Here is a 25,788-nt window from a genome sequence, read left to right as displayed (position 1 = left end):
CATTTCACTTTCAACTCCACAGTCTCAGATTCACCCACTTTGTAGTTTCCTTTCCCTTTTAGCTCATTTAAAAGCTCATTTCAGAGTTCTTGCAAAGTCAGGTCATAACCTAATTTCCTAATCCAGCAGCCTTGAGGAAAAGAAATCCTATTAGATCCCATTAAATCTCATTAAATCCCTGACCCTCTCAAAAGTCAGGATGAGATTTGAGAATGCCCATGGAATGATCACAGTCTTTCCACAACAGTCACTATTCCCTGGGACTGCTGGGTGTGACAGTCAAGTATGCTTGATATGGGCTGGGAATATAATGATGCACAAAACAGAAAAGGGTCTCTGCCCCTGTGGAGCTTATGCTCAGCTGGGAGCAACAGTTAATACAGTTAATAAATTAACAATAGTTAATAAATCTATTGACTTAGATTACGATAAATGATAGGAAAAGAATTAGCAAGTGCCATGAAAAAGAGTAACACAGGACATCTACCAAAATATGGCAATCAAGGAAGGGGTCTTTGAGAGGGATCAGTCAACATTTTCGGTCTGCCCATCAATTACCAGTTACGATACATAAGAAACAGACTTCCCTAATCATGTGTAACATTATGTAAGGAGCCATGAAGCACGTATGTGTGTACACACACACACATACACACAAACACACACACACACACACACACACACACACGAGATATTTAGAACACTCTATCAAACACGCAGTTCCTTTAAAATTTCAATTTTCATGAGAACACTCAAATACCGCCATCTTCTATTATTGATTAGCTGAAAATTAACTAAAGTATATTTTTTTCAAAACCTACTCTTGTGATTGAAAAGCTTTCTAAAATGTGTTCAATCAACTTCTTCGAGATCATGATCTGAGCTGAAGTCAGATGCGTAACCGACTGAGTCACCCAGGTGCCCCATTCAACTTCTTGCCTCAGTAAGACAAGCATAGTAAGGGTCGAATGTTGAAGCAACTGTGTGGGAAGTAAAAACCGTACAAGATTGGAATGAATGTGTGTATACTCACTGCTCACGTATTCATCCCCCTCCTACTCACCCCAGCCCCCGGGGAAGCCATGTGCTCATGAGAAGTGGGCCTGTTCTTAGGCCCAGGTGAACGGATCCTGATGAATTGGTGATTTTTTTCCCTTGCCAGCGACTGGTTTAAAGAGGTGCATGTCACCCAATCCTTGTCTGTGAGCCATGAGGGGCAGTCTGCTGAAGGCTTCTGGGAAATGGTCACTACCTACACCAAGAAGGAATGGCCCCTTTTCCCACTAAACTTCACGTTATGCCTTCATGCTGTGCTTGGCACTTCACTAGTCACTCTCCAACCTTAGTGGCAAGGCTGATAACATATGAGGACAGGAGAAAGGGATGTTGAAAGAACCCATGCCCCTGAATGACCAGATCCAATGCTTTACTCCCAGCCTGCTTGTTATCTGAGATAATAAGTCCTTTGCTGTTCAAGCTATTCTGTTTCTTGCAGCCAAAAGTCTCCTGATTTAACTCACTATGTTTATACTTCCACATGCCTAATTAATAGTGTTTCTCCCAAACACTGCTATTTGTATACCTTCTACTCCTCCTTACAAGAGCCTGGTAAGAGATCCTGATTTGTGATTTGCTGCCTTTGGCACAGATACTCAGGGTTCCTGTAAACAAATCCTACGATGATGATAATTATGAGGCTTAGAAACAGCACATATAACACCCATTCTTTGTTGGGCACCGTCCTAAATAACTATATATATATTTACCTACTTAATTCTGCAAGAACTGTATGAAGTAGGAACTATTATCCCCTTTTACAGATGAAGTAACTGAAATACACAGGTCATAGTGGAAAAGAATAGCCTATTGTTACGGGTGATGAGAGCTTTCAGAAAAGCATCCCTGAACTTGACAACGGATACTGTCATAAGTAAGAACGGTGGCTGTGAACTGGCAGTAAAGCCTCAGAAGAGCTCATTAAAACCCCAATTATTTAGATCAACCAGGAGAAAATCTGATTTCAGAAGACTAAGCTAGATTTCAAGAATCTCAATTTTTTTTAATTTTTTTTTCTTTTTTTACTGAGAGGCGACAGAGAGAGTGCACAAACAGGGGAGGGGCAGAGAAAAGGTGAAAGGGAGAATCCCAAGCAGGTTCTGTGCTCTCTGTGCAGAGCCCAATGTGGGGCTCAATCTGACAAACCATGACATCATGACCTGATCATGACCTGATCAAGAATTAGATGCTTAACCGAGTGAGTCACGTGAGCACCCCTCAAGAAACTCAATTTTTAACTATCTGCCTGGAACATTGTGATAAGCAGTCATTTTGAGAAGACATGAACCTGAACTTGGGAAACTGCATGGCTCAAGATCTGGAGGACATACCAGAGGATAAACTGAGTTGATCTATTAACTCCTTTTCAAATAGATATGCAAAAAGCTTCATAAGTTAACTCCCGTAGGAGTGGTGAGATAACCTTAATTCTGTATGGATTAGAATCATAAGCCAAGGTTAATTTGCTTCCTAAATCTTACAGGACACAACAGTTGCATGTGTTTTCCTGTCTTCCTGACTGCCTGCTTCCTATACTGACTCCAACTTTCCCCACAGATATGCCAAGAACCTCCACAACAGACGTAGAACAGTCTACAATGTGAAGGAAACTTAAAAATCCCACCAAGCCAAGGTGAGAGTCATTTCAGGAACTTTCTAATGGAGATACTTGAAAGTGTGGATTGGTTATCAAGAGTTAAAATGAAGCAGGCATACGTTGCACTATGGCAATTTTCTGTCTACCATGGAGATCATGAACATGACCAAAGAGCAATGGCACTAAACCATGAATCTCCTCACCCTACAACATGGCAGACATTACTAATCAATCATAACATCTTTCCCACTGAGTCTTGAAGGGGCATGAAGACCCTTCCTAACAAAGTGCTTCAGGGCTGGAAGTCCCTAAGAACATGAATAAAAATTAAGATATCTCACTGATAGATCAAAAAAAAAGTGAAAATATGCATTCATTTCTCAGACATTCATCTGGCGCATCCAAATCTCACTATTATTATTTCTGTAGCTCCTCGTTTCTTGTTCCTAAAGAGCACTTGGATAAATGTTTGCTGAATTCATTTAATTTTTTTCTACTACTTTGGCCAAAGGATTTAACATTTCCCTAACAGGAATATTAAACTCAGCAGAGCCCATGAAACACTGGAACCAAAACAGTTAATTAGCAAGTCACCACGACTGGAGCAAGAAGCAGGAGGCAGAGCTTAGAAAGCTGCCCATTTTTCTTGTAATAAAGAAAATAAAGACAGTAATTCTAAGAACATTTATTAACCCCCCAGTATGGGTAATTGCCATCAGATGTGGGTCTGTCAGTCTTGCATTAACATAAGCTACTGCATCTTGGTTTTCAATGGCACAGTAATGCCCATGATACTGCAGATAAGTGCTAACGCTGGAGTTTTGAGAACCAAGCCCTGTGTCCAGCAAATGCTTTTAAAAGAATTTCACTCTCAATGGTTGCTTGCCCAGAGAAATTCATTTTATGTTTAAAAAAAAAAGTAAGAAAGAAAACAAGGAGGCATTCAATTGAGCAAGCATTTTCTTAACTCATTTTAAGATAATCTCTTGCGTTCACCAGCAATTTCTCCAATGGGTGGAACCACAGGAAGAGACTTTGTATGGTTTGGCTGCATGTTTCATTCTATATTGGTGTATGACCTAAAATAATGGAATGGTGATAAAACAAAAAAAGAAAGGCTTTATAATAGTCAGGACACGCCGACCAATTTTAAATTGAATTACACAGCCTGCTAATCTTTATGATGGGATAAAATTTCTTTCAACATTATGCATTATACTAAAATTTGCAGCACTTCCCCCTCCCCACTTCTCGAGCTGAGGGCCCCCCACGCACACCTCCCCAGTGATAAAGCTTCTTTTCAACCCCAAAAGCATTGTTCCTGCTGACTGGGAAGGCAGGGCCCAGCTTGTGCAAGATTTCATTTTTATAGCTATTGTTAGTTGGTGTGCATCTATATTTCACACCAGGGTATATACAAATGGTATTATGAACACTGGGCATCTTTTCCTAATGCCCACAAGCACACATTTTTTAAAAAGGATAGATTCGAACATATACATATATGGTGAAAGAGATTTTTAAAACCAGTAATATCAAGGAGCTTTGTTAAATTTTAGAAAAGGATGTGCAGAACACCATACACGCTGCATATGTGATAAAGAAGGCAGCCTGCAGAAACTCTGAACTATCCAAGTCCAGAAGTGGGAGTCACCCCACTGAAGTATGAGCCTGTCTGTCTGGGCTGTGTTCTTGCTCATTTGGCATGTTTCTCTCTCTTTAGGTGATGGAGCAGGGTACTAATGTGAGGGGAAAGAGCTTGTTCCAAAAGTTCAACCCTGCTCACCCTGATGAAGAGAATTAAGACAGGGCAGCAAGAACTGTCTGGATTAAGCTTCCTGATCCTTCTCCTCCTGTACAGGGAAAGGGAGTTTCCAAATTTACCTTAGTAAAACCATGTATATTCCCAATACCTTAGACTATGGAATCTTAGTCTTGGAAGCGTTTGACTTACTAAAATAAAAATGAAAGACACACCCATGAACACGGAGTTGTGAAAGATTCCTGTTCCCTATCAGTGGGCTACATCTGCAACTTTTTGTTTTTCAGTATCTGCAAGGCACACAGAAACCATAGGTAAGAAAAAGAACTTTGATCTAGGAAGTACTAAAAGAGTATATGACGAATTATAAGGTACAGAGCAACTACCAGAAACTACTAATAGTGTCTGTTTTAGATATTTCTAGGAATAATAGACATTCTTTTAACTGACACTTGGCAGTCCTGAGACACATGGTGACTGCTGCCCACGGTGCACTGACTAATGGCAGCCACGGTTATCCCTGGTGACACCTATGCACCTCTGTTCACATGTGTGGCATCCCAGAGTCAGCTGCATTTCCCCCAAACTAGTTTCTGTCAGCTGTACATTTTACTATAATTATGTAATATAATTATGTGTTACTTAAAATGATGAAATAGGAACATTAAAAAATGGCATAAATTTGCCGCTGTTCAAGGAGTAAATGACAGCACTTTAAAAAGTGAGGGGAGGGGCGCCTGGATGGTTCAGTCAGTTGTCCGACTTTGGCTCAGGTCATGATCTCACAGTTCGTGGGTTCGAGCCCCACCCCCATCTCGGGCTCTGTGCTGACAGCTCGGAGCCTGGAGCCTGCTTCAGATTCTGTGTCTCCCTCTCTCTCTCTGTCTCTTTCTCTCTCTCAAAAATAAATATTAAAAAAAAGTGAGGGGAAAAGAACCATAAAAATCTAGAAGTATTCGGTACTCAGATTGTTTTGCAAGGATCTTTACGTCTTTCCTTGCCAATAAGTAAACTAAAACGGAAAATGCAATAAATATGATGAATGTTAGATAAAGATAATAAGTTATACTTGTGATTTGCCCAAGAGAGACAGTGTTGACCTCTAATCACTATGTTCACATCCAAAGGAAAGGCTTCAGTGTGACTGCAGAAGACTGGCCCCAACATGTGCATCCGTGTGCTTTAAGTTAAAATAAAAATATTTGGCTACATGTTTATCACTGTCACAGGTTCCTACTTTAGCTGACTTTTTGACTAACTGTACTTTCCAGTCCCTTGCACGCTGGGTTAGGAGGCTTTCACTGGAGTCAGGGCTGCACAAGGACACAGACGTGAAGGTAGCCATCCCTGGCCCTCACGAGGCCTTCTCAAAGAACAAAACATCCAGAAGCAAAAGCTGTATCAGCATTACAAACATGTAGACAGACATGTATTTTTGGTTTCTACCTATTTTTATAGGAAAATCACAACTTTCCTCCCCTCCAGAGTGCTAAATATGCAAGTTTAAAGATACATTTGTCACTTCATATACCAGTCATTTTCAGGCTCTGTGGTTACATTACTTTCTGAATCCAGGCTTTCTGTGAAGAAAGGATTCATAAAATGAAAAATATGAAAATATGCAATGAGAAAATGAAAATACCAGTTTTCTTTCCCTAAATTAAGAAACTCATAAATGACAGCTTCTTACACAGTACTAACTACGTGCAGTGCTCATCCTTCACCACTACCACCACCACCATCATCACCATCACCACCACAATTACCACCATCATCATGATCACCACCACCACCATCATCACAATCACTACCACCACCACCACCAGCATCATCACCATCACCATCACCACCACCACCATCACCACCATCATCACGACCACCACCACCATCATCATCATGATCACCACCACCACCACCATCACCACCAACATCACCACCATCATCACAATCACTACCACCACCACCACCACCAGCATCATCACCATCACCACCATCACCACCACCACCACCATTATCACCATCATCAGCACCACCACCACCACCACCAGCATCATCGCAATCACCACCACCACCACCATCATCACGATCACCACCACCACCATCATCACCATCACCACCACAATTACCACCATCATCATGATCACCACCACCACCATCATCACAATCACTACCACCACCACCACCAGCATCATCACCATCACCATCACCACCACCACCATCACCACCATCATCACGACCACCACCACCATCATCATCACCACCATCACCAACATCATCATGATCACCACCACCACCACCACCACCACCATCACCACCATCATCACAATCACTACCACCACCACCACCAGCATCATCACCATCACCACCATCACCACCACCACCATCATCACGATCACCACCACCACCATCATCACCAACACCACCACAATTACCACCATCATCATGATCACCACCACCACCATCATCACAATCACTACCACCACCACCACCAGCATCATCACCATCACCATCACCACCACCACCATCACCACCATCATCACGACCACCACCACCATCATCATGATCACCACCACCACCACCATCACCACCAACATCACCACCATCATCACAATCACTACCACCACCACCACCACCAGCATCATCACCATCACCACCATCACCACCACCACCACCATTATCACCACCATCAGCACCACCACCACCACCACCAGCATCATCGCAATCACCACCACCACCACCATCATCACGATCACCACCACCACCATCATCACCATCACCACCACAATTACCACCATCATCATGATCACCACCACCACCACCACCAGCATCATCACCATCACCACCACCACCACCACCAACACCATCACCACCATCATCATGATCACCACCACCACCACCATCATCACCACCACCACCACCACCATCATCACCATCACCACCACAATTACCACCATCATCATGATCACTACCACCACCACCATCACCACCACCACCACCATCATCACGATCACTACCACCACCACCACCACTATCACCACCACCACCACCATCACAATCACTACCACCACCACCACTACCACCAGCATCATCACCATCATCATGATCACCACCACCACCACCATCACCACCAACACCACCACCATCACAATCACTACCACCACCACCACCAGCATCATCACCATCATCAGCACCACCACTACCACCACCACCACCATCATCTCAATCACCACCATCATCATGATCACCACCACCACCATCATCACCATCACCATCACCATCACCATCACCACCACCACCACCACTACCATTACCACCACCACCACTACAACCACCTCCCCCCCCCACCACCACCATCACCACCATCATCACGACCACCACCAACCATCATCATCACCACCACCACCATCATCATCATCACTATCACCATCACCACCACCATCACCAAGACTACTGCCCTCTGCTCCTGTTCCAGGAGCAATTCCAGATTCAGGTGATAAACCCACAGGGCTTTGATACACTGTGGGCAATGAATCGTGATTGGCTGTGTAGTATGAAATTATTTAGTCAGTAGGTTAAGCATTAGACAACCTTGTCAACATTGTACAGAGAAATGAAAGCTCACAGGCTGTCTGGCTTACAGTCAGATATCTGTCCTCACAGGGGAGTTTAGTCTTCTCAAAAGAGAAAGAAAATTTACCTCCCAACCTTATATTCAAACCAAGGAGAAAAATTCAAAGTAGAGGGTAATTCATATAAGTGGCAGGGAGAAAGGAGAGAACACTGTTTAATTGTGCAACTTTACCCCATAAGAGGATAAAAAATGTGTTATTTCCTTCCTGCTCCTGAAATTTCAATAGAATATAAGGAACAAGTCAGGAAAAAAGTTTATTTCAGTTTCATAATGCACACAAACTTGTAATAACATCTAAATCTGGTAGATCAATAATGCATGTGATAGTTAGCTGCTTAATTATTCATTTTGGATATACCAAATAGGGCTTTAAAACAAACTCCAGATGTGGATAGAGCTAGGAAATACAGGCAGTGTAATAAAAAATAAAAGTCATTTTTTCCCCAATGTAATTCTTTTATGGAGCATTGTAAAAATCACCTCTAATTTTCAAAATTAGAAAGAGACACTTTGATTAAGAACTTTATATATAAGGGTGCCTGGGTGGCTCAGTCAGTTAAGCATCCAACTTCAGCTCAGGTCATGATCTCATGGTTGGTGGGTTCAAGCCCCGCATCAGGCTCTGTGCTGACAGCTCAGAGCCTGGAGCCTGCTTTGGATTCTGTGTCTCCCTCTCTCTCTCTCTGCCACTCCCCCACTCACACTCTATGTCTATCTCTCAAAAATAAACATTAACAAAAGGAACTTTATATATATATATTTTTTTGACAATTATGTGTTTTACAGACTATTACAAGTGCTAAAATCAAATGCTCTATATATCCCATTTCAAAATACATACATAAAAAGGGCATATATCACAATATAAAAACATCACAAAGTGACAAATAAAAATAAATGCTAGCATAAGAGCAGTAATCAAAGATACGTGATAAAAAAAGATTGTTGACAAATCAAAACAGAAGACTACTTGAAGGTTGCCGTATATGGTTGCAAAAGTTGTTGACTGAACAAGAGCAGCAGCCAAAGAGATGAGTAGGAGCTGTGTGCCATTCAACAAACATGAATTCATCAGGTCCAGGGGACACCTCTTTACACTTGGTACAAAAGCACCTCACATACAAGAAGCAGCCCTAATCAGGAATAACATATTGGAAAACCTAAAACATTTCTAAACGAGAGTGCAAACTACTCCTGTTTCCTTCCCTAAGTAATAAAATAGATAAACAACAACAAAAATAAACAAAATCAAAGCCAGGTGTAGAGATCTAACTGTGAGTTTCGAAATGAACCCCCGTTTTAGGCTAAACTATAAATGCCTACTAACCAACTGTCTTTGAAGGAATCCTTCAACCCACAGCTCTGGAATGTGCCTTCAAGTTTCCACAAGGACTAACTCAGTCAGGCCAGAAACACCCAGAGACTCTGAGTGTAGAAGTTTCCAGTACCAGATTATCAAGACGCTTGATCTCATACTTAACACATTCTGCCCAGCAGCAGTCTAGCAGCCTTCCATCAAACAACCTAGTTTTTTTTAGTTCATTGTACCTTGCAACTTCTCTGAAACTTGACATTAGATTCAAAGTAAAAAGTATAAAAATGTTAACTGAAAAATGATTAATAAACTGGGGCCACCCATGGGTGTGAGAAGTGCTGTCTATACATTAATGGGCCTTCTGGTACTTCACCTTGAACTCCACTCCACTTTCTGCTCCCGAGGCTAATGGCCTGCCCTGCATGCAGGACTGGCCATACTGAATTACGTGGGCCAGGCTGCCATTATGTCCTCTTCTCTTTCATCTTCCTTGCACAACTCCAAGTGAACGTGTGTAGGGTGAGCTAATGATTTGCTGCGTATCTCTGATGAGTACTATATTATTTGCATCATAATATTTTCATTTCTTCCCCCTGCACCTAATGCCACGTTGACAGCAAGGTCAGTTAAGTTACTATAAGGGATTTTTAATGAAAACAATTATAAATTTAAAATAACTGTGTTTAAAGCACTTAACAGTCACTAGGGTCAAGTGATTACAGCAGTTACAAGACCCATGGGACATGTTCACACCAAAACAAAGTGAATAAATTACCTCAGCTGGCGCATGTAATCACTAAGTGACCACAGGGGTCAGGCAGAGTGGAACCCTGAACACTTTCACGCAAAACCAATAATGAAAATTTATCAGTCAAAAGGAAGGGGGGGCATTGGGGGAACATCAAGAATTAGTGCATGCAGTGATAGACTGGAAGCAGACCTGACTCTCCATGCCACTTGAAGGGCCAGGAAAATGACATTTGAAAACCCAGGGGACAGCTGGAAAAAAAGATTCCAGGAAACAATACACAGGCAGGCTGGGAGGGGATAGGAGAGCTAAAGTGGAAGTGATCTATGCAGTATCAGCAGGTTCAAAGCCATACCAAGTTCAAAGCCATACCAAGGGTCACTTTAGTATAAGGATGAATGTCCTGATCCAGAAACCTGTGGTTGGATCTGGAAATGCATTCGGAGACCGCAATGTAAGACGATGAAGGATGTGATGTTAATAAAATGATCATCTCTAACATTTACATGGCACCTCATATCTTCTGAGGATGTACCTATTTCCCCTTGTTGTAGAGAAGAGGTGGCTGAAGGTCAGGGAAGCAACATGTTTTGTTCATGAAAGTACAACTAGTAAGTGAAGAAAACCAAACTTCTATCAAGGAGTCCCTATGAGCTCAAGATTCCACTGGAGTGTGCTCTCAGAAGACTCATAATCAAAAGAGGAGACGGGAAGCCCTAAAGTGATGTGTGCTCATGGTCTGAACACAGTATACAAGGGGGGGGAAGGGGTAACTACCAAGTGGGAAGGCAGGGCAGTTTCCCAACAGAGGTAACCTTTGAGTTGGGCCTTAAAGAATGAGCAAGAACTCACAAAAGAAAGGAAGAAGACTGGCAAGCAGTAGGATCAACAGGAACAAATATTCAGTTATTTAGCAAAGATTTATTGAGTGCTTACTATGCATCCAGCACTGTCTGGGACCCCATCAGTGACAAGGAGCAAAAGAGACAGGTCCGCTGTTCTCACAGAGCTTGCTGTCATTCATTTATCTGTTCTTTCAGTGCACATGTTCTGAGAAGCTCCCATGTGTCAGGAACTATTGTAGGTATAGAGAATACAGTGGTAAACAAGACAAGTCCAGACCCTCATGGAGCTTGCCTTCAGTGGAAGAAGAATAATAATACAACACAGAAGTAGGAAAAATAAGATCTTACCTAGGAGGTGGCATTTGAACAGAGACCACCCCCCAGACCAAAGAAACTAAGTACAAAGGTTCAAGGTGGGAACACCATGGACCAGAACATGGCTGTGGTCAGAGAAGGGGGAGCAAGGGAGAAAATGACAAGACAGAAGCCCAAAGAGCTAAGGAGAGAGCAGAGAGAAGTATGGAGGGGAGTGAGGCTGGAGATAGAGATTACACCGGTTCATGAAGAGCCTTAAATATCACAATGGACTGCATCCCATCAGTTAATAGTTAGTAAAATACATTCCACAAAATATCAGTCTGGTGGGAAACCTCATGGAAAAAGGCTCTGGGCCTCCATCTCTGCATCTGTAAAAATGGTCCTAACAGCATCAACCAACTTGAGTATTGTGGGTATTAAATGAGTTAATTCCTGTGAAGAGTCAGGCAATGGTGATTGCTCAGTGATACAACGGTGAGTGTTATTATTCATATACGATCCCAAGAAAGAAGAATGGCAGGCTGGACCTTGGCAGTTTCTTTAGGCAGAGTGGAGGTCCAAAAGACACTTTCGGTGCCCGGGTTAACACTAATGTCAAAGGGAAGGGGAATTCAGGAGAATGAGCAAGATTTGGAGAAGATATTAATTCACCGGAGATATACTCGTTTTGAGATATTTTGTGTACCTTCTGCAATCTATGGCAAAATACCTAGTCACTAGTTACATGCAATTATCTGCAGACAGAGAGAGAAAGAGAGAGAGAGAGAGAGAAAATCAGTACTCCGCTCCACAAATAAAACTCTCAAAGAATAAGAAGAAGCTCCCAGATTTTGGTACATAGAATTAACACAGGAAGACAAGCTGCCTCCCACCAGATAGAAAACAATGACCCTAAATCCTCGGCCCTCCACTAACAAATCTATGCAAAACTGGGTGAGATATTGAAGCGTCCTGAGTTCCAGTTGCCTAAAGAAAAGAGGGAAATCACACTGACAATCAGAGGCTGGATGTCAAGTGCAAGGATCCGCTCTTTCATTCCCTTCTGCATTTTCAGTGCCTATCACAAAGCAGGACCTGGCCCTTAGAAGGCAGTTAGAATATATGCAAATAATCTTTTGAGGATGAAGTCCCTTCATGTTCTGGGAGACAAGGATCCTCCTCTAGGATTTAGCAATACCAGCTAATCCTTGAACAACGCAGGGGTTGGAGGGCCAACCCTCCATGCAGTGGAAAATCTGCACATAACTTTGACTCTCTGAAAATTTTAATGACTAACAGCTTATTCTTGACTGGGAGCCTTACCGGTAATTTGAACAGTTGATTAACACATGTTTAGTATGTATTATATGTATTATAGACTGTATTCTTACAATGATGTAAGCTAGAAAAATGTTATTAAGAAAAGCATAAGGAAGAGAAAATAATTTATAGTTCTGTAAAAAATCTGCATAGAAGATTCAAAATTCAAAAATTCAAAATTCAAAACCACGCCGTTCTAGGGTCAAATATACATAATTTGGGGCTTCAGTTTTCCCTCTTCAATAAGATGGTTTGGAAAAGTTGGGAGACATTTTTGTTTCCAACAAACTCCTTTCCAAATTTTTATTTTAAATAGTGACACAGTTATCATATGGTAAAATTCAAAAGGATTCCCCCTTTTCAGGGAGTGTTTATCCAGCCTTTTCTATTTAGCTGATGAAGTAATGGTGATATGTGTCCTGCCCATGTCTGTTTCTTTTTAAGAGATGGGGATTACTTCAGAAAAGGAGAAACCAGGAAGCTTTAGAACTGAAAGCTGGAAGAAGAGTGGAGTCAATGTCCAGTTCTTACGTTGACTCACAATGACCCTAGTCTGTCCTTCCACATTTCTGGATCTCCATTCATCCATCAGCAAGACATCAGCAATACTGTCTGCCCATATCAACTTCCCTGAACCATTATAAGCATTAATGATCTAATATACTCAAAGGTACTTTGAGTCCTTTGGAGGAAGGATGTCATATAAATTAGAAGCATTATAATTAATGTAATTTAAGAAAATGGCTGGCCATAACAAAGAGAATTAGGTTCACACAGATCACAAATGACCTAGTCATCATGTCCTCAGGTCACTAACGATCCTTCCTAATGGAACAAAATCCAATCTTACTTATTTGAGCATATTCAGTTGTTCTGTATTTGGGTTCATTTTTCCCCCAAGAACCTTCTAAATTCTATATCAAAATTGAACTGTGCTTTAAAAGTAATTTTGTCCTTACTGAAAAAATGTTTTATATATAAGCTAGACATAAAGCAATTCACCTTAGGGAAAAAGATTCTTCAATGTAAAAAAGGACAAGTAGATAATAAACATGAATCAACTGTTGTTTGGGTGAAGCAAATACAGTAGTACAGACGAGAAAACAGGCACTTTTTGAAACCCTACAATCTTCTATTAAGGAGAACAAAAAGCAAAACCCTAAATAAATTCCTTAAAATAGAGGCTATTAAATAAATTATGACTTTAGAATGATAACTGGGAAAACCAAATTATGAATCAAAAGCTAAAAAGTACAGGATGTCAGGTATTGGTTTTTGTGAGCAAGTTAAAGATTAAGAAACTCCTTTGATATTAAACTCTAAACAAGAAGAATCAAGGAATTCTAGGCTCTAAGGAACTTTCTAGCACATTCTCCTCTGTAAATCATGGGAGAAGCATCTTGTTTGTTCTTAAAGCCTCCTAGAAAACTTTTTTTTTAATGTTTATTTATTTTTGAGACAGAGAGAGACAGAGCATGAATGCGGGAGGGTCAGAGAGAGAGACAAAGAATCCGAAGCAGGCTCCAGGCTCTGAGCTGTCAGCACAGAGTCAGACCTGGGACTCGAACTCACGGAGCATGAGATCATGACCTGAGCCGAAGTCAGACGCTTAACCAACTGAGCCACCCAGGCACCCCGAAAACTTCTTTATTAGATATGACTCTTAAGTGGTAATAAAACTGTATCTCTATAAACATTCCAATGAGGCTCCCCTGCTCAAATCATTTCTGAAACTTTTTCATTGGGAACTGCTAGGGACTTCTTTAGAGGGAATTATATCACACCATTGTTATGTTTTGTTTTGTTTTGTTTTTTAATTAAGGTATACTTGACATATAGCATTGTATTAGCTTCAGGTATACAACATAATGATTTGGTATTTGTATAAAATGCAAAATGATCACCTCGATGAGTCTAGCTAACATCTGTCCCCACACATAGTTGCAAATTCTTTTTCTTGTGATGAGAACTTCTAGGTAACGTTCAAATATGTAATACTTGTATATAACTATCCTATAGCATACAGTATTGCACAATACTGTATTCCACTGTACTATGTAGCTATACTAGAGCATACAGTATTGTTAACTACAGTCACCATGTTTCACATTATATCCCCATGACTTTATTCTGTTGCCATTATGTCACACCATTATTTTTTATTGCAAATGTGTATCTCAACTTACCCACTTCACAAGCTCCAGTTCCTAATAATTTTGTATTGTGTAAAAAAAAAATCAGAAACCTTAAATGTGACCACCGTGCCTAGAAATCATTATGTGTAAGAGTTTAAACAGTAAATTGAAATCTGCCATCAATAATCTGGCTGAAGCCTGGTGTGCTGGAGTTTGTGAAAGAGGAGCCAGTGCACAGGAATGGTTCCCAGAAGGAGGGGCAGTGACACTGGGGAGGAGACGGGGTGTGGCAGATTAAAGATCAGGACAGGAGGGAGAGGACAGGAGACTGAGACGGAAGGGCAGGAAAAGGGCAGGCCTGGCCCCTCAGGGGTGTAGTTCAGAAGTAATCAGAATCTAAGGAGATGTCTGTGTGTGCTGGACCTGCGGTGCGTGTAAAGGAGACAGGGCCAGGTTTCTGGTGGCCACACGAGGCCAGGGTGCTCACCCTTTCCTCTGCTTCACAGGCAGAATGGGCCAGAGGCCAGTAGATCACTATGGCATAAGAGACCATAAGGCCACTTTCCCTGAAGTTCTGCTCTCCCAGGGAGTAAGAGAAACCCACCAACAGGACAGAAAGAAGTCAGGGCACGCTGAGTAACATAACAGAGCAGGTAACACTTGCTGACCATTCACTAACTGTACGCATTGAGTATCCATTATGTAATTTAACCTCGCAGCAATGCTTGTAGATTAGACACACTAAATATAGATGCAAATACACAGATACAAACTTTTTTACAGACGAATAAATTGAAAATCACAGAATTAACAATGCTGAGAACAGGATTTAAACACAGACGGACAAAATCCAGTACTCATACTCTTAACTTTACACCATATCATCTTTTTATACTTCAGCACACACACATGCATTCATATACCACATAATAGGATACATGCCAGCTGTTAATAGAAGTCATCCGTGAACTATAAGATATACTGGTGATCTTATTTTCTTCACTGTACCATTATTTACATTTGTTCACAATGAGTGTGTAAGCTGTCACGATCAGAAGAAAAGAGTTTGCGGTCGTTTTTAAGAAGCCCTCAGAGGATGAAGATTTTCTGCCACTGAAGACATTCAAAACTATGTGACACAAACTTTCAAATACAGTGGAGTATTAGGGAGAAAGCATAGTCTTACTAGAGGGAAATTTGACAGTCTATAATAAAACCACTTTTTAAGGTATGCATCATTTGTAGCAACAATTCTACTGCTAGAATTATACAAATATAACTTAAGTTATATTTTGCAAACTTAAGGACGTTTGCAAAGAGAGAGCAGGTAGGATGTTTATCACATCAGTCCAGATAATAAAAGAATGAAGACCAGGGCACCTGGGTGGCTCAGTCCATTGAGCATCTAACTCCTGATTTTGGCTCAGGACATGATCCCAGCGTCGTGGGACAGAGACTTGTGTTGGGCTCCTTGCTGAGTGTGGAGCCTGCTTAAGATTCACCGCCCCCCCCCGCCTCCCGCCTGCCCCTCTCCCTAACTCATGCTCACACACTCTCTCTCTCTCTAAACTAAAAAGAAAAAAAAAAAAGAAAAATGAAGACATCTTAGGTGTCCAGTAACAGAGATCTGGCTAAATAAACCAGAGAGCACGCACACACACAGCAGAATGCTAATTTTTTTTAAGTTACAGGATAATATGCATAGTTCTATTAATTTTTAAAAATAGTCATTAAACAAAAAGCCCTTAAAGGGTGAATATTTGCTGCTATTGAGAATATTCAAAACAGAAATAGAAGGTGGAAAAATTTCTCTCAAATTCCATAACCAAATAGTAATTACTCTGAAGACTGGATTACAAAGGGATGTATATTTTCTACTTTGCATACATCAAACACTTGAATTTTTATACTATATGTGCATTGTATTTATATAGAAAATATTCTTTTTTGGGAAAAAGCATTTTAGTCATATTTATTGATGTGGAGAGTTATTTGTGATACTTTAAGATGAAAAGACACTATAAAACAGTACTAATATAAATTGCTATTTTGGTAAAAGGTGTGTGTGTGTAAATACTAACAGAAAACATTCTATAAAGATTCACACTAAAATGTTAACGGTGGTTATCTCTGGCCATGGGTAATTTTGTTTTCTTTTTTCACTTATCTCTATTTTCTAAGTTATCAGGCATGAACATGTATACAATGTATTATAAGAATAAAATAAATAACCCACCCAGACTATGAAAATTTCTCCTAAAGACCAGCTCCAAAACTCTGGGCCAATAGCAAGATCACTGGAAAAGGGACTTATTTAGTCTCCCAATGGGATTCTTCTGAAAGAAGCAAAATCAATTTACACATCTATTATCTGTGATGTTTGTTACAGCCACACTCTGTTACAACCATGTCTAATACAATGCTCCTGCAAATATGAATAACCTTCTTAAGATTTTCCTTGGGAACATTTTCATTCTTCTTCTCAGGCCTAGAGAAACTGAAGCTAAAAGCTATTACATAACCACCAAGACCAAGGAAAAGTCATAATGAAAAGTTCATGGCATCGGCATTGGCGCTGTGCTAAAAGGGATTCTGATAGACTAGACCATTCTATGTAAACTTCTGGCTGAAAGAATAGGCCACCCAAGAACTCTGTCTAATTTTAATAGGAAACGAAACAACAGCAAAACCTTTCTAAATATTTCTGCACAGTATAGAAGGATCATTAACAATAGCCAACCAGTTGTTATAAATACTTTGGGGAGGAAGAGAAAGAAAAGGAAGGGAGGGGAAAGACACTGCACATACAGAACTACAGAATTTTAAAGTTTAAGCCACAAGTCCAGGCAGAAAAAAAGTCTTGCATCTTTCTGTTCATGCACTCACTCCACGATTCAACAACCACTTCTGGGCACTATGTCTTAGGCCCTATACTCAGAACTGGGTATACAAAGAGCTCCCATTAGGCACATGCTGTTGTCTAGTAAGAAAGAGACGAGTAAACAATTATAGAACAACCATGAATGTGCAACACGCATACGCCATAATCAAGAAGTACCAAAAATATCCTGAAGAGGTAAGGACAACAGGGATGAAATCGAGTGGACGGTGAAGAACACTTAAGAATATCAAAGAGGCACAGGTTGGAAGAACACAGGGGCAAAGCGAAGGAAGACCACACATGGCCCAATGCCTCACAAAATGTACCTTTAGGCACATCAGTGGTTCAGAATTTACTACCAATAAAAATAATAGCATTGTAACTAGCAAGTATTTTATAGTTGGCAAGTTTATTTTTAAGCCACGTCTGTGATCAGCAGGCATTTGTGCCAAGAAGGAAAAGAAAATGCTATAAAGGTTGAGTGGCTAGGTTCCTAGTTCAGCTCACCAAAGGCTATTCATTGGTGACATTACCTGTAGCATATCTGACCTCACATAGTAATGGGACAATAGGATTTAACTATTACTTTAAAAAGAATTTCTTTGGGAAAGATGTATCCGTCTCTCTTTCCCACAACTCTGAAGTGCCTGGCAATAAGAAGCCACATGCCTCCCTGACCCTGGGCTGGTTCCCTTGAAGACAGCCCCACAGGTGGCAGCTGGGTAGGGAGAAGGGTGGGTGTTTTGGGAGATGGAGAACTGGGGTGTCTGAACCACCAGACTTGGGACAAGTGAAAAACAGGATTCTGGTGCCTCCCTCAGGGTGGCAGAGATGGAAATTTAAAGTTTCATTCTCCAACCCATGGCAGAGATTTCAGAGGAAAGGGGCCAACAGGGCAACAGCAGCAGCTGTCAGAATATACTGGTGTTTTTGAATTCAAGTGCTACTAAGTGGGAAAGATCTGCCCACAGAAGTAAAGATTTTCAGGCTCCAGTCAGTGGCTATTCATTTCAAGGACTGAATGAGTGTGATGAAATGCTAATGTCACAACATAATTTAGACATCCCTTGGAGTTTATGTGTCTGGCTGCATCTTCAGTAATCTTTATATTTACTTTCTTGTAAGTTACTGACATCGAAATTGTCTACACCAAATGGTAAGAATGCTTCTCCACCTCACAACACCCTCCCACCAGCCAGCTCACATACAGAGGCGGTTTTAACGTGACATACACCCACCTTAGACCCTCAGCCTCCACATGTGTGAATGTATGTGTTAAGGGAGGCAGTTAATCAAAGAACCACCATTTCACCCAGGATATGGTCCCTCCAGCAGGGATCCTAAGCCCCAGATTGGGAATAGAGAAAGACAGGAGGACACGCTTAGAAAATGGAATCTGATGGCCTCAAGTTCAAATCCTAAGGTTATCTCCTAGTTGCTGTGATCATAATCATAGATGAGTGAACTTCAAGTCTCAGTTTCCTCATAAGTACAAAAGAAGCTAATACTAGCTTGCTCATAAGTAATAGAAGCTACTTCATCACTTATTGTGAAGACTGCATAAATGATATATGTAATTTGGGGATGAAGAACAGGTATGTACACCAATAATACATGTTAGTTCAACCCCCCTCCCCATTCAAGTTCTACTCCCCATGTGGCCATTTATTATCTCAGTGACCCTGGGTAATTCATGTGCTCTCCAACCTCAGTTTCCCCTTCTCTCAAATTAGAAGCCAGGAGCTCTGAGGGCTCTAAAAGTCCTAGAGTTCAGTCCAGTAAGGGAGGCTTGTTTTTGGTTTCTACTCTGAACACTCTTTGGCGCTCCCTCTTACAATCTTGATCATTCTTTAGATCCATGGTGCCAGTCCCTTCTGATTTTTGGATATTTTGCCTCGGGCTCTGTTGTCTTCCTCTACCTTATTTGTTGAAAGTTGTCTACAGTCCAGGACTGTGTTAAGACTAGTCCACACTTGGGGCGCCTGGGTGGCTCAGTGGGTTGAGCGTCCCACTTGGGCTCGGGTCATGGTCTCACAGTTTGTGAGTTCGAGACCCCTGTTGGACTCTGTGCTGACAGCTCAGAGCCTCGAGCCTGCTTCAGATTCTGTCTCCTTCACTCTCTGCCCCTCCCTCACTTGCATTCTGTTTCTCTTTTTCTCTTTCTCTCTCTCTCTCAAAAATAAACATTAAAAAAAATTAAAAAAAAAAAAAGAATGGTCCAAGATTTATCACAGAGTGCATATGCACAACCACCATGGGGTATATTATTATTATACCCATTTTATAGAAGAGAAAAATCAAGGCTCAAGAGTTAAACAACTTATCAAAGGTAGGGAATTCAAAACTGGTTCTTCCCAGCTGCTTGTTATCTTTACATGGTATATTACATTTCCAAGCTTGACTGTACCTAGTTTGAGCTCTATCTTCTTATGACCATGTGCTGTGCTAGCTTACCTCATAAATCACTTTGTATTAATAACTGGGCGTTACACCTGCCAGGTGGCCTATGTCCAAATTAACCAGGACCCATCATCTCTGAACCAATAGGAAATTCTCAGGTCCTGCAGCTGGTAGGTCAGGGTGAGATTCAAGACTAGTAGGACTTAAATACATCTTTCAAATAACAGCATATGGTCAAACAGCTACTCAACTTCCAAATGAAACTGCTAGAAACTACTGTGTTTTTTAGTTCAAGCCTAAAGTGCAAGCTTACCAGTTGCTTCAAAAGCCTACTCTTAATAGCACAGAGTGGTAACAGAAAAGGGCTCACACTTTGGGATCAGACAACCCCAGGTTGACTAGCCAAGTGAACCGGAATGGATTTCTTAACCTCTCTGGGCTTATCTATTAAATGATGTTGGGTAAGATAACCCACCTTAGCCTCAGGTTCCCCATCTGCAAAATGGGATAACATTTACAGCCTTATAGGGATGGCATGAGGACAGAAGGAATGCTTGGCCTTGTAGTAGAAACAGATTAGCCTGCTGGAGAATAAGGGAAGCTGGTGGGATGATCAGATCGTTTCCAATCATTGAGGTAGTCTCGAGCAGAAAGTTTGGAAATGAATTAGAGGTTCACTGAACTTGAAGGGCCTGCCAAGATCTGTAAGGACTCATGCCAGTGAGAGCTGGATGCCTTATTATGACAAAAGCCCTAGACTGATGTAACCCTTGCCTCCACTCTGCTAGGTCATCTGGCAGCAGTTGCTAGCAGCACTTTTTTCAGGTGAAAGGCTTCCACTGAGCCAAGTGGTAGAGTGTAATCTCACATCATCTCTCATTCTTCAGCACCATAAGGCAGCAAGGGTAACTGAGATATTCTGGGCCTTCCCTGTGAGATCCCAACTTTGTCCATAGCCCATGGGCTCCCTTTGGCCTCATGTTCTGAAGCCTTTTCTGAGACATCTTCCTTCTGCCTCACAAGATCAGAGGCGACATGGGAAGACAAGGAACTGATCGTGCAAATGGACCTCAGCATTTTATTTCCTTATCATTTTATTTCCTTAGTTACGGCACATTTTCATTTACAGAGTACTTTCCCTTATAAAATCTCCCAGTGTTTACTTCTAATCTACTAAATAACTCCTCTGACCTCTTCTTGTTTTTACCCTTTAAATATCTGTTGATGGTCCATTCACCACATTCCCCATTCAGTTATTAATGGCCCACAAAAACTTACTAGCAGCAATCATTTACTGATTAATCTGCACAACAATCCAGAAAGACAGGTAGTATTAATCCTTAGTTCTGCAGAGGGAAACCAAGGGGAAAAGAGAGGTTAACTCAGTTGCCCAAGGTCAGTGGCTAAACAAGATTATAACCAGGATCTATCCCGTCTTGTATCTCTGTAAACACTTCCCACAGAGCTATTCCCTTTCTTTCCAATCAACATGGTCAAGGCAGCTAGATCATTCCTGTGTTTCAGTTTCACAGAACAGTTTTGAACTGTCAAGATTCAACCTCAAGTAATTTTGCCTGCTAACAGTTCATAAATAAAAGTTGTTAAAATTAAGAGATAACAGTACTTGAAAGCCAATTTTACAAAAGCAAAAGATGAGTGAAAAGATCTGGATTATAAACCCAGCTCTGCCACAAGGAGACTCTGAGAGTCCCATAACTTCTCTGTATCTCTGAGTTATCTATAAAAATGAGAGTATGCTGAATGTTATTTAAGGTACCCTGCTGTTTGAGATGATGCAATAACTACTAAAAGAGCACGAAATATAAGGCTCCAATATCCAGCGCTGCCGAGATCATGGTGAAATCGGTATATCCATTCATTGCTAATGAAGTACAGAGCTACAATCCCCTTGGAAAGCAAGACGTCAACATACAGCAAAAACCATGAAGAATTTCATGTCCTTTTACTTGGTAATTTAACTCCTACAGTGTTTTACCCTAAGAAATAAATCAATAGAAACCAAAAGACATATACAAATGAAAATGCAAATTTCAGTGCCAGCAATCAGAGGAAAAATTACCAATTTCAATATTCATTTTTAGAGGGATGTCTCATTAAATAAAAGCACAGAACCATATTAATGTCATGTTGCTATTTAAAAGGATGAACATGAAAATTATGCAAACTCATTGAAAATCATGTCAATACTATTAAATGAAAATAGCCAGAAGTAAAAAAGCAGGTATGTACTCTGATGTCAACTACATAAAATGTGGATAGATGTGCAAGGTCACGGGAAAACTCAAAATAGTTATGTCAGCAGTTAGACTTATTTTTTTGAAATATTTTAAGTGTTTTTAATGAATGTTGTTTTTCCATTAACAAATACATTTTATCATTTCATCAATTATTTAAAATTTTCTCAACCCCTGCCTTAATTTAGCTTGATGGAAAATGAATTTTAAACTTTCTGCCTAAATCTCCTGAGTAATTTTTATTGGCTGACGTATTATTCATGACATTATTCTTCCAGAGTGATTTCTGCTCTTTACTATATAATTCTTTAGTGTCTTCAGAGATTCTAAAATTTCAGAACCCCTGCCTTCTTTCCCTCACCTAAGAGGATTCTTTAAAAGATGTGTCATCTAATCTAGCTATGAATAACTCCATGATTGCCTTGCAATGCTAATATTTGGCAAAAGCCTGACCCAGGAGCCAATATTTTTCCATAACCTCGACCTGCGGGTGCCCATACAGGAGCCACAAAGTTGCCATTATCCTTTTCTCGGCGTATATAGGATTTCAAGTTTGGGGAGCTTTACAGCAGGACAGCTTATCTTTTCAGGAGTTTTAGGACACCCTCTAGTTCCCTTGGGAAAGTTGCTCCCAAGTAGTACTGGACCCTCCCTTCATATAAGGACTTTCACATCCTCCTTCATTTCTTAGAAATGCTCTCTTACTAGTAGGTCACCTGTACATCTTTGCTCATAATATCTGGGAAAGATTGCAGAGCCAATGAATTAAAAATATGATTCTAGGTCTCATGTGTGCCAATGAATGCCCTCATTAAAGCAGCATGAGTGAGATGAGATGGGTTTCAAAGCTTTCCGTCCCTTTGCCCCAGAGCCGCTGAGGCCAGGCACTGAAAGGATGCACAGTAAAATTAAATATCTAAAAATTCATCTTTAATTAACAGAATTGGATTAAAGCTAGACACCACCGCATATCATACGAGAAATGGCTGAGCTGGCTTCCAAGTGCTCTAATTCAATTAGGACGCAGTGAGTGACACTCGGACGGGAAAGGTTAATTGGGGGCGCCAGAACGCAATCATTCCTTACCTAACCAGTCATTAAACTTCTTAACCTCTGAGGGCAGTCCCAGCTCGGTGAAATCGCCTGTGTGGAGAAGGATGTCCCCATAAGGCATCTGGATACCATCTGTTCTGGAGTGTGTGTCTGAGATGCAGACAAACCGCGTGTGGCCCGCTGGTTTTGGAGTGTCATATGGGATGGGGTCGACCCTAAAGTAGACATAACAGATCCCATAACAGTTAAATATATTAGAACCCTTGTAATTGTCATTGCACATACATATCGATTGTTATCCGTGAACACGCCCAGACAAACTGATGCAAAGGCAGGAGGGCCGGTTGTAACAAGGGAGACTTTGAGGTGCAAAGGAGAAAGCATCACCCGTCTACAACTCCACTGAGCAAATTCAAAAAGGCTTACTTACCTGGTAGGAGAATTAAAAGGAAAGGATATCTTACATGTAGGATCAGAAATAACCCAGGAAACTGGCAGAGTGATGAATGGTGAAGTTTAGGGATATTGAACCCCAACTGGGGAAGCAAAATTATGCTATTTTCTCTCATCATGCTCCAATTGATCCCACTCCTCATTAAGAAATGGATAACTACATTTATTCCTTCTTAAACATGCATAACTTAAGCAATGAACTAATTTAGGGAGAACACTCAGCACATGCTTTGCCAACTGAGATGTAGAAAGATCTAGATAGTGCTTATATTTAATTTCCTTTCCACAACCATTCAACACCTGTATCTTCTTGTTTTTGCTAAGTGATTCACAAATCAAACCGTGGGGAGAGAAGGTGATGTCAAAAATGGCAGGACTGAAAAGAAAAACATCGACTGTTGAAAGAACTTTGTCAAGCTCTTTCTTTACCACCATGAATTATCTGCAGTCCCAGTGATACCTTAGATCACTTGCAAGACTCCCAATGCCTTGGGCAAAGATTCTATTCAGTACAAATAGTAAGCCTTTTAATGGGTGTGTATAGATCTACATATACATTAATATATGTATAGTTTTAGAGACCTAAGCACTGTGAAATTACACTAGGGCATAAGAATCAAAAGGCAAAATGATCAACCCGAAGCAAAGAAAATGAAACAGAACAGTCTCATTTAATTGAGTGTAACAAAGTGTGCTAAATAAACTTGGTAAAAGAAATGCAAATCTGGCTCTTCAAGCATACAGTTTTAATTATTTAAGGGGTTTGTAGCAGAGTTAAGGATGCTTTAACTATATTAACTCTACACTGACAGCTTCCTTTAATTTCTCTGTAGGAATGTACACTTATTTTGGATTATGGGTGAAAAGAAACAGTTATAAAGGCAAAGAGAAGGTCACAAGAGAGGCAAATATGCAATGTGGAGATTAGAGTGTGAAACATTAAATAAGGAACAATATTTCATGTCACAGCCCTGCCCATGATCGTTAACATGCAGCAGGGAACACGCTGAAAGCTCAACACAAGATTCCCTATATGTGTTGCCCCTACAGGCTTTGTTTCATTTTTCTTTCTTTTTTCCCCTTTTTTAAAAGAAATGATCTGGTTTAACAATGGCAATTTTAGTGAGGAGAATAAAGACATCAATACACAACCTGGCCAGTCTTGGTGGCGTTTCTTTAATAGTTAATCTTTTAACGTAATTTTCTCTTTGTCACAGAAGAAGGAAAAGAAGGAAGAAAAAAAGAGCAAGAAGAGAGAAGGGGGTGGGGGATTGTGAACTGGTTAATGCAGCGGGTCTAATTGGAAACCCAAAAAGAAAGTTTAACTTCTGCAAAAAATTAATGAATTTTTCCTGTAAAGGTTAGAAATTAATAATGCTATTACCATAGAGAATATTCACTAATCCACTGAGATCTCATGAGTAACCTGGAAACCCTTCTGATGATATGCAGTGTTGACTTTTTTTATATATATAAAAACGTTTGGTGTCTTCCCTTCCATTACACAGACTCTATTACACTCAGTCTGAGTGGTTCCAGTCTCATCAATATCTCCTGTCTTCTACAAGTAGTTTCCCTGGAGAATGTATGCCTGTTCTCTGAAGCAGAATGCAAGTGAAAAGTTAAAGTGATAGGTAATACTCTCTTCCCACGTCAAGCGTTAAGATCCTCACTGGAACGGGACCACGCACATTTCAACATTTGGATGAAAATTAAATAAATATCAGCCACTGGGCTTGTAAATATATGAATAAATTCAAATATATATATATATATATATATATATATACACCCCCACACACACACACACGTATCTACATAAATACATCTTTATTTTCCAGTTCTCATCCTAAGGCTAACCTATAGACACAGTCCCTATTTCTTCTTTTCCATAACTCAGCTAAGCTACAGGTACAACTACTACATCAAAATCCTTTACTAATCCATCAGAATTTATCAGACAGACATACCTTATAGTTATCATTTTCAATTTACTAAACAGAAAGTAGTACAGATATAACCCCCTCACTGTGAGCAGGC

At 40.6% G+C, this 25,788-nt stretch overlaps 1 protein-coding gene across 5 annotated transcripts in view; it reads right to left on the bottom strand.

Moving 5' to 3' along the window:
* MPPED2 (metallophosphoesterase domain containing 2) overlaps positions 1-25,788 on the bottom strand; it is a 174,525-nt gene that overhangs the window by 102,934 nt on the left and 45,803 nt on the right. For all 5 annotated transcript variants that reach the window (XM_027072949.2, XM_053203349.1, XM_053203350.1 and 2 more), the window contains one exon: positions 23,329-23,510. In XM_027072949.2, coding sequence (XP_026928750.1) covers positions 23,329-23,510 — 182 coding nt within the window. The remainder of the gene's footprint in view (positions 1-23,328; positions 23,511-25,788) is intronic.

The sequence above is a fragment of the Acinonyx jubatus genome, chromosome D1 (assembly GCF_027475565.1).
Source record: "Acinonyx jubatus isolate Ajub_Pintada_27869175 chromosome D1, VMU_Ajub_asm_v1.0, whole genome shotgun sequence".
Lineage (NCBI taxonomy): Eukaryota > Metazoa > Chordata > Mammalia > Carnivora > Felidae > Acinonyx > Acinonyx jubatus.
The sequence above is the reverse complement of the archived record's forward strand: the minus strand, read 5'-3'. Positions and strand labels throughout refer to the sequence as shown.